Raw genomic sequence first — 11103 nt, forward strand, 5'->3', positions numbered from 1 at the left:
TATTTTTCTTGGCCTGCCACTTCTGGGCTTAACAAGAACTGTCCCTGTGGTCCTCCATTTCCTTACTATGTTCCTCACAGTGGAAACTGACAGGTTAAATCTCTGAGACAACGTTTTGTATCCTTCCCCTGAACAACTATGTTGAACAATCTTTGTTTTCAGATCATTTGAGAGCGGGCTGTCCATGTTCGGCGACCATCAAACTTAACTGAACTTGAATTGTTTTGTAGAAAGAAATGGTCCAAAATACCTTTATCCAGGATCCAGGAACTGATTAAAAGCTACAGGAAGCGACTAGAGGCTGTTATCTTTGCAAAAGGAGGATCTACTAAATATTTATGTCACTTTTCTGTTGAGGTGCCCATACTTTTGCACCGGTCAAATTTTGGTTTAATGCATATTGCGCATTTTCTGTTAGTACAATAAACCTCATTTCAATCCTGAAATATTACTGTGTCCATCAGTTATTAGATATATCAAACTGACATGGCGGCTGCAAACACCAAAATATTTAGAACTAAAAATGATTAAGATTAATAGGGGTGCCCAAACTTTTTCATAGGACTGTAGATTTTATTTTTATTTTTTATTTAAAAAAGGAATAAAACCTAAGAATAAACCACAACACGGTTTTGTTTGGAAGCCTGAAAATAAAGTTAAAACCATTAAACTGTTTGCATGCAAAATTGTTGAGAGAAAAAAATAAAAAGCGTTTCAAGAATTTTTTTTTTTTTTTTATTACGGTAGGTAAACACAGATCTGAAGAAATGCAGCCAAAGTGGACCATGTAGTAGTAAAATGTTACTGCTTCTGCACCAGTTCTTGGCAGCAGTCCCTTATCTTTCTCTGTCCTCCCACTCTTCAGCTATTAACCCTACAGTTACCTTGCATCCTACACAAGACTGTATTTAAAGATTTTTTTCAAATCTATATAATCCAAAAATATTTCCAGAGTTGTAAAGATTTCCTCTAACCATCTTAGTGGGGACGATCTGTTGTCTTGATCGGTTACCAATGGATTAGACCATGAAAGAAGGATCTATGTTCTGGGACGTGTCAGGAACTCAGGTCTCCTTATTGGAGCCAGTTATCTTCTCATACATGTAACCTGCCCACAATAACAACAGCATGGCTGGGTTTCTGACAAGTCTCAGGCCAGAGAAGGTTCCTTCATTTGTGGTCATGTCCATTGGTAACCGATCAAAAGAACAGACTGTCAGCACTAAGATGGTTAGTGAAAATCATCTTTACCCTAAATAGTTACTCAGTGTATAACACTTATCTTTCTCTCTCCTCATTGATGCGCTATGTCGCAGCCACACTGGTAGGGTTTCTTGATCTATAGCCTCCAGTCTATATCAGTATGTAAACCTTACGTGGCCTGTCGCCTTCCATACTGTACATTATACATTTATTTATTATTTAATATAATGTGTACAGCTGTTGCAGAATTGTTGTAGCTTTTCAGTACAGATTCTTCTATTCAGACTTTCAACCACTTGCTATAACACTAAACAAATCTAGTGACCGCATCTTATTTTTTGACAGTTAAGAAGACCGCCGCTAAGTCTGAGAAGAAGGAGGAAAAAACCGAGAGCCTTGAAGATAAATCCCCAGAACCGAAAAAAGAAAAAGGTAAGAGCGGCAACAAATGTTATAACTAGAGATGAGCGAATGCTATTCAAAACAGCCGTTTAGAATAGCACGCGCCCATTGAAATGAATATCAAACTTTGCAAAGTCTATGTAGTGCTCAATGAAAGTGGTTATATGACATTGGAAAAACTGGGGCCCCTCTGGATGTCATAAATACCCCCTCACAAGTTATTGACTTACCAATGTCCTTTACCCTTTATATTATGTACGAGAGAAACAAAATGTATAATCCATTTTAATACATTAAAGAGTAAAGCGTGAACATTTAGATGTTTTTTTATTTAAAGAAGAAATAAAACCTAAGAATAAACCGCTACATGGTCTAGTTTGCAAGCCTGAAAATAAAGTACCGTATATACTCAAGTACAAGCCGAATTTTTCAGCCCAGTTTTTGTGCTGAAAAAGCCCCCCTCGGCTTATACTCGAGTCAGCAAAAAAAGAAAAAAAAATTATTATTTTTTTTTTTGGGGGGGGAGGGGTCTATAACCTGCCACAATATCAATGTATAGAATCTCCCATAAAATAATGCAAAAAAAAATATATTAAAATAAAAAAATAAAAGTTCTTAATCCCTCCTTTCCCTAGAATACATACAAAAGTAGAAAATGACTATGACACACCTACACATTAGGTATCCCTGTGTCTGACAGTGCCCGGTCTACTGAATATAGGGGATCTGCAGTGCTCCCAAAAACTCCGACCATTTTAATTTTTTAAATTTTCCAGTAGCTGCTGCATTCCCCCCCCCCCCCCCTCGGCTTATACTCGAGTCAATAAGTTTTCCCAGTTTTTTTGTGGTAAAAATTTGGGGGGGTCGGCTTATACTCGAGTATATACGGTAATATAATAATAAAATATAGTTAGGAGTCGGACCATTAAACTGTCCGCATGTAAACTAGTTGAGAGAAAAAAAAAAGTAACAAGTGTTTCAAGAATTTTTATTATTTTATTATTTATTTATTTATTTATTACGCTTATTTTTATAGCGCCATCATATTCCGCAGCGCTTTACAGACATTGACAGTTACTGTCCCATATAGGGCTCACAATCTATATTCCCTATCAGTATGGCTTTGGTGTGTGGGAGGAAACCGGAGTACCTGGAGGAAACCCACGCAAACACGGGAGAAAATACAAACTCCTTGCAGATGTTGTCCTTGGCAGGATTTGAACCCAGGACTCCAGCGCTGCAAGGCTGCAGTGCTAACCATTGAGCCACCGTTATTATTATTATATACGGACATAAAATTTTTGAAAACTCCATTCCATAGAAATGCTTTTGTTACCAAAACTCTGTCATTTTCCACTTAAGTCACTCCATTCTCTATATGTAAATATATGGTAATTCATGATTTTGTTCCTATTTATGGCTAAAACAGATGTAAGCAAAGCTCCTGTTAAGTCGGAACAAAGTGAAGAAAAGTCTGAAAAACGTATTGCGGACAAGTCTCCAGTTTCGGCAAAGGCATCCAAAAATACTGGCAGGTAAGAACAAAGTATATTATTATTGAGTAGTGTGTGTATGTTGTAATATTAGACTGCATGGAAATATTGTCCATATTCTTGGGCTATATAGTTGTGTAATAATAGACTTATAGGGTGAATATTGGGGTTGTTAGACCTTCATGTCGGGCTGTAGGTTTTTATATAAAAAAGAACCACTCCACCTGGTGTCTGAGATCATATGTAGCTACCCAGAACGTTGCTCCAGACTGTAGAGGAGCCAACAAGTATCAAAAATATGCAAAAAATATTCCAGCATGCCACCAATAGATAAAACGTAACCTTTACTTCATATCAAAGAGTGAAAAAAAAAAAAAAGGGATTTTACATCACCCATTCAGGACACACGATCATGATGGAGCTGACACGTTTCAGGACACATATAAGTCCCTTAGTCATGGCCGTGGCCAGCGTAGGTTTTTAATTCTAGAGAGCAGGGTGTAGGAGAGTTTTTACCTCCTTATTCCCTATATAGGTTTTCAGCTCTGGAGGACAGGGTGTAGGAGTGTTTTTACCTCCTTATGCCCTGTGTATGCTTGAGTATAAATCCAGGAACATGCAAAGTATCATGTGAGGCCTCTTATTCACAATGGTGCCTAAGAACACTACTATGGATATAGAATGGTATCTAAACATCCTACAAGAGCTACCTATCTCAAACATCCTGGAGCAATGTGTTGACGGGAGTAGAAAACTTTGTGAAAAACAAAATCTGTGAGTCTCAGAAGTTTTGGCCACAACTGTATGAGGAAGCCAAAGTCAGATGGACTTTGATAGGTCTAAGGACATATTGGTTCCTTCATTTTGCCACGTTCCATCTTCAGAGAATCTTCTTTCTATTTGTCAGATGTCTGGAAAGCTATTCTAAAAAACATGGATGCCACCTAGACCTCTAGTGAACCAGTATCCCAGTCGTATCCAATTTGGTTACTTGCAGTCTCCTGCGCTGGAGGGTCCCCTGCTGCCCTCCAGCAAATCTCTAAAGCATCCTGGTCCACTCCACATACATCTTACCTAACCATACCTGCAGTTTTAATGTATCCTACAGACAAGATGTAACGTTTAACCCCTTAGCGACCCATGACGTACTATTACTTCATGGGTGCTAGGTACTTAACGACCCATGAAGTAATAGTACGTCATGGGTATAAACAATCCCCGCAGTGCGGGCGTTCTTGGAGCGGGTGTTAGTTGTATCTGACAACTAACAGCCTGCTCCATCCCCCTCCATCAGACATGAGTGCTGATTTTGGGTTTTAACCCGTTGATTGCCGTGATCAAACATGATCACGGCAAACAACGGGTTGCCCTATCTTGTAGGGATCCCCGGCACCCTCCGCTACGAGATCGGGGGGTGCTGGTATCCCTACTATGTGGCCAGGGGTCTGATTAGTCACCCCAGCCAGCCCTGAGCCCCACTTACCTCTTGCATCCTGGCCGGGATCTCCTGGAGCTGAGCTGTCCCGTCCGCACGAGCCGAGAGCCTCACTTCCTGTTTACAGAGTGATAACGTGCAGGCTCTTACTGCAGCCTGTGACTCACTCTGTAACAGGATCAGTGATGCAATCATCACTCATGCAAGTGTCCCATAGGGGACACATGAAAAAGTTAAAAAAAAAAAAAAAAAAAGTGTTTTGAAACAATTAATAAAGTTATCAAGCCCCAAAAACCCTTTTTTTCTATAGAAAATGAATTATAAAAAAAAAAACCTAAAAATTAATCAAAACAATACATATTTGGTATCGCCGCGTCCGTAACAATCTGTACAATAAAACTGAAACAATATTTAATGTACACGGTGAATGACGGAAAAAAAAAACGGAAAAAACCCGCCGGAAGTAGTGATTTTTCGCCATCTCACCTTACAGAATGTGCTATAAAAAGTGATCAAAAAGTCAAATGCACCTCACAACAGTACCAATAAAAAGCACACATTGTCCCGCAAAAAATAAGCCCCCAACCAACACTGTCAACCAAAAAATAAAAATGTTACGCCTCTCAGAAGATGGCGATGCAAAAAACATTGATTTATGTCTCCAAATGTGTTTTTGTTCTGCAGAATTAGTTACGCATAAAAAAAATAATATAAATGAGGTATCGCCGTAACCGTACCGACCCACAGAATAAAGATAATATGTTACTTATACTGTACGCTGCATGGTGAAAAATTTAAAAGGTAAAACGCAATACCGGAATTGAATTTTTTTTATTTAAATCCAGCAAAAAAAGAGTTAATAAAATGTAATCAGTAAGTTTTAGGCACCCCAAGATGGTGTCATTACAAAATACATCTCATCCCGCAAACAACAAGCCCTTATATGGCCGCGTCACCAGAAAAATAAAGAAAATATAGCATCTAGTAATGCAAGAACAAAAACCCGCAAAAATCGCCAAATTATTAGAACTCAACTGGCTGCGTCATGTAGGGAATATATAAGCTGTGCGAGCGAATATCAGGGGACACCCCAGATTTACAGCTTACGAGGGAAAATATACCAGAAGTGACCCCAAAGTGACCCCCAGAGTGACTCGACCAATTATAGGAGCTACGGGGACATAGTAGGGAATTTGGTGTTTGCAATGTCCTCCGCACAGCTTACATATTACCTCTTCGCCATCCGCTGTGCAGTCCCGTCTGGGATACTAATACTCACTACACCCCCTGATACATTCTTTGAGGGGTGCAGTTTTCAAATGGGGTCACTCCTTTGGGGAATCCACTTTTCTGGTACCTTACAGGCTCTACAAACATGACATGGCGTCCAGATACTAAACATCTGAATCTGTACTCCAAAAGCCGCATCGCGCTCCTTCCCTTCTGCCCCCTGCTGTGCGCCCAAACTGCATTTTATGACACATGTATGACACATGTATGATACTGGTGTAACCAGGATAATGTACGTAATGTCATATGTGGGTATAAATTGATATTAGGGCACATATATGACACTGGTGTACCCCGGATAACGTACGTAATGTCATATGTGGGTATAAATTGATATTAGGGCACAGCCAGACACAGAAGGGAAGAAGGGTTATATGGTTTTTGTAGCACAGACTTAGACAGTTTGGGGTTTTTTTTTTGGATGCCATGGCACTTTTGCAGAGACCCTAAAATTGCCCTTACAAAATGGGGTCACTTCTTGGGGAATTCCAGTTCACTGGCACCTCCAGGGCTCTACAAAAACATCATGGCACCCAGAAAGTCCCTCTAAATCTGTACCCCAAAAGCTAAAAAGCGCAGTGCTCCTTCCCTTCTGAGCCCTGCTGTGTGCCCAAGCAGCAGTTTATACCTACATATATAATTTTTTGCCCCTCGGGATCGCCCACTTAATAGTTTTAGGAGTGCAGGTCTCTGACATCGGGATCGCCCACTTAATAGTTTTAGGAGTGCAGGTCTCTGACAACACAAAGTGGGTGCAACGTATTGGGCACCGAAATGACATATTTCTTTAAAAATTAAAATTTTCATTTTGTACATTAATTTTTGGGAAGCATTTTTAGGCTCAAAATGATAATACCCCTTTATTCATTCCTTGACAGGTGTAGTTTCTAAAATGGGGTCACTTTTGAGGGGTTTCCATTGTATTGGTACTTTAGGGGCTCAGCAAATGCGACATGGCACCTGAAAACTGCCCTCAAAAGCCAAATAGCCCTCTTTCCATTCTGAGCCCCGCCATATTCCCATACAGCAGATTATGACCACATATGGGGTATTGCCGTGTTCAGGAGAAATTGTGTAACAAACTGGGGGGCTTTTAATTCTCTAACTACTTGTAAAAATGTAAAATATGGCGCTAAATGGACGATTTATTGGAAAAAAGTAATTTTTCATTTTCACATCTCAATGGTAAAAAAATCTGTGAAACACCTGTAGGGTCCAAGTGCTCACTAAACCCCTTGATAAATTCCTTGAGGGGTCTAGTTTTCAAAATGGGGTCATTTGGGGAGGGGGTGGGTTTCCACTGTTCTAGCACTTCAGGGGCTCTCCAAATGCAACATGGTGCCTGAAACAGATTTCAGCTAAATTTGCCCTCCAAAATCCCAATAGCGATCCTTCAACTCTGGACCTCACAGCGTGCCCATACATCACTTTACATCCACATATGAGGCATTTCTGTAGTTGGGAGAAAATGCTTGACAATTTGTGGGGTGCATTTTCTCTTTTATCCCCTTGTGGAAATGCAAAATTTGGGGTTAAAGCAACATTTTATAGCAAAAAATGTCACTTTTCCTTTTGTTGGGCCAATTCTGTTACACTCCTGTAGGGTCAAAGGGCTCACTATACCCCTTGGTAAATTCCTTAAGGGGTATAGTTTCCAAAATGGGGTCACATTTTGGGGGTTTCCACTGTTTTGGCACCTTGGGAGCTCTGCAAACGGGACATGGTGCCTGAATAGTATTGTACCAAAATCTGGCCTACGAAATCCAATTAGCGCTCCATCCGCTCTGAGAGCGACCGTGTGCCTGTACATTAGGGTACCAGCACATATGGGGTACTGTCGTGTTCGGGAGAAATTGTGTAACAAAATTTGGGGTGCAATTTTTCCTTTAACCCCTTGTGAAGACGAAAAATTTGGGGTTACAGTGACATTTTATTATAAAAAAAAGTAATTTTTCATTTTCACATATCAATGGTAAAAAAATCTGTGAAACACCTGTAGGGTCCAAGTGCTCACTATACCCCTTGATAAATTCCTTAAGGGGTCTAGTTTCCAAAATGGGGTGACATTTTGGGGGTTTCCACTGTTTTGGCACCTTGGGGGCTCTGCAAACGGGACATGGTGCCTGAAAAGTATTGTAGCAAAATCTGGCCTACAAAATCCAATTAGCGCTCCATCCGCTCTGAGAGCGACCGTGTGCCCGTACATTAGGGTACCAGCACATATGGGGTATTGTCGTGTTCGGGAGAAATTGTGTAACAAAATGTGGGGTGCAGTTTCTCCTTTAACCCTTAGTAAATGTGTAAATTCTAGGGCTAAATGAATATATTAGTGACAGAAATCGAAAAATGTAAATTTGACCTCCATTTTGTTGTAATTGCTGTGAAATGCTGAAAGGGTTAAGAAACTTTCTAACTGCTGTTTTGTATTCTTTCAGGAGTGTAGCTTTTAGAATGGGGTGACTTTCGGGGGTTTTATTAGAGAGGCCTTTCAAGTTCCCTTCAGAACTGAACTGGTCCCTTGAAAAATGTGTTTTGGAAATTTTCTTGAAAATTTGGAAAATTACTGCTTGACTTGTAAGCCTTATAATATCTGAAAAAAATGAAAGGGTGCTTAAAATTTGATTGCTACATAAATCAGAGACATGGTTAATTATATTTATGAAAAAATTTGGGTAGTATGGATTTCTATTTGAAAGGCTTGCAATTTCAAAGTTTGAAAACTGCATTTTTTAAAAAGTTTTCACCAAATTTCCTATTTTTTCATAATTAAAGACAAAACATATCGACTAAAATTTACTACTGACATGAAGTACAATGTGTTACGAAAAAACAATCTCAGAATCACTTGTGTAAGTTAAAGCGTCTCAAAGTTATTGCCATTTAAAGTGACACATGTCAGTTTTGAAAAAAGAGGCCTGGTCCTCAAGTCACTTTTGAGCTGTGTCTCTATAGGGTTAAGAGGAAAGTGTGTAAAGCCATTGTTGTGCCCTAAAAGAGGTGGGGTTACCATAGTGGATAGGAATAGTTCTCTTTCCAGGAATCCTCCATCTTGTCTCGGAGCGCAGTTGAGAGTTGCTGCTGTCATTAGTACGTTGCTGTTTCCCACTCTTCCCTCTAGAGGGAGCCAGTGACTACAGTCCATTGACATTAGGACATCACTAGATTCAGGACTTAGAAAATGCTGAAGGGAAATGTTTATTCAGGGTGGGTTCACATTACTGGTAATCTAGTCCGTTATTTTATCTGTCATAGGATAAGAGTAAGTCACATTAATGTATGTAAAAAAAGAAAAGAAAGAAAAAACAGGATGGAAGTGCAGATAAGTTCTATGGGGCAAAGTGAAGAGGTATCTCTGATGGAGATCTGCCTCAAATTCCTCTTAACGTTCTGCTGTGTGAACTTGTGCCAAATTTTAAAAGTTTAAGAATCCAAAGAAGTTTCCATTCTTATGTATTGTTTCAGAGACCACGTGAGAATCTGACAAACCCTGTTATAAGTCAGTGACGTCTTTAGTGTCTGTCGCCTTACAAAGCTGATACCGCAATCATAACTGTATCCATTATGTATTTTACCCATACTGATATCTGCTTATTGAGTATAAACCATTTCATTTTAGTTTCTTTGGTTCCTCGAAGCAAGATGTATCACAGAAAGAAACGGATTATAATCCATCCAAAAGTGGATACCATCCCATAAATGACGCCTGCTGGAACGCCGGACAGTTGTAAGTAATTGCAGATATACCGCGCTCACCGCTGATGAGGATCTCTACTAGGCCCACGTGGTTACTACTTTGGATTTCATTACACCAGAATCTTGCCTATAAAGAGTTAAATGAAATTGAGTAAAAATAAACTGAAAATTCCACTTATACAACAAACCAGTCTGGAATATCCAGGTTATGATAAAATGCAGGGGTATGGATATAGGAAATGCAAAAGCCCATAATACTATATAACCAAATAGACCAGAAGATCCCACCTAGAAACTACAAGTCACTATACAAAATACCCAGGTTTACTTATGATATGCGAAGAACAGTAGTAACCAGTGGGGAAGAAGTTTGTGGTCTCTGTGCATGCTCGGGCCACTGTATAAGCGGCCACAAGAAAATGGCCGTTTACACCAGCTTACTGTGTAAGCGGCCATTTTCTTGTGGTCCGAGCATGGGCAGTCGGCCCGAGGCCTAGAAGATTGAAAGCCAGGACAGAAGAAGATGCAGGGAGAGGCCGTTCCAGAAGAAGATGGAGGCGTCGCTGGATATTTCTCTAGCAGCATTGGGGACGCCCCCAGTGCTGCAAGAGAACTCATTTGCATACCGAGGAACACCGGGATTTCTACCGAACAGCGGCGCAGAGAAGAAATCTAAAGGTAGGAGAAGAATAGCCTTTCTTAAGGCTATTCCTATGTGTTAGGGAGAAAAAAAGGGTATCCAATGATAGGATCCCTTTAATGTGGAAATACAGACGTTTATGGTCACTGTCCCATATAGGACTCGCAATATAAATTCCCTATCAGTATATCTATGGAGTGTGGGAGTAAACCGGAGTGCCCGGAGGAGGAAACCCACCAAACACAGGAGAACATTCAAACTCCTTTCAGTTGTTGTCCTTGGTTGGATTCAGACCCAGAACACCAGAGCTGCAAGGCAATAATGCAGACTTTGCAGCAATTTTTTTTTAAATGTAGATTGTGAGCCCCATATAGGGAACACAATGTACATTTTTTTCCTATCAGTATGTCTTTGTAGAAAGGGAGGAAATCCACGCAAACACGGGGAGAACATACAAACTCCTTTCAGATGTTGTTCCTGGTGGGATTCGAACCCAGTACTCCAACGCTGTAAGGCTGCAGTGATAACTACTGAGCCACCGTGTTGCCCCGACTTTGCAGTAATTTTTATCCCCTTCAATGTAGTTCATAAAAAAGATAATCTTTTCTCAGAGATGTCACATTACTGACCATCAGACAACTTGCCCCCATTACACACAAGAAATCATGGCTCCTGACCTTGTGTCAGACTTAGGTCGAGATCTTTTGAGATGATAGAAAATGAGTCTGCTCGGTAAGTTTAATTATATACAGTGTGTGTGTGTATATAGCTAGGACTGTATGTATTTGTATTAAAGGTTTTGCACCATATAAAAGGTGGGAGGGGGCAACAGGAAGGGAAAGGGATTGGGATACAAGGGAGTCAGGATACGTTTTACTACAAAATGAGAAAAAAAAATTCCGAATCAGATCAGAACAATAACCACAAAATGATCAGTCAACGATCAA

The 11103-nt window shown here is 40.1% G+C and overlaps 1 protein-coding gene across 1 annotated transcript in view; it reads left to right on the forward strand.

Moving 5' to 3' along the window:
• The window catches only part of LIG1 (DNA ligase 1), an 85251-nt gene that overhangs the window by 49103 nt on the left and 25045 nt on the right, over positions 1-11103 (forward strand). The window contains exons 10-13 of the mRNA XM_075279134.1: positions 1549-1635; positions 3035-3140; positions 9440-9547; positions 10850-10888. Coding sequence (XP_075135235.1) covers positions 1549-1635; positions 3035-3140; positions 9440-9547; positions 10850-10888 — 340 coding nt within the window. The remainder of the gene's footprint in view (positions 1-1548; positions 1636-3034; positions 3141-9439; positions 9548-10849; positions 10889-11103) is intronic.

This window comes from Leptodactylus fuscus, chromosome 6, assembly GCF_031893055.1.
Source record: "Leptodactylus fuscus isolate aLepFus1 chromosome 6, aLepFus1.hap2, whole genome shotgun sequence".
In the NCBI taxonomy this organism is placed as follows: Eukaryota; Metazoa; Chordata; class Amphibia; order Anura; family Leptodactylidae; genus Leptodactylus; species Leptodactylus fuscus.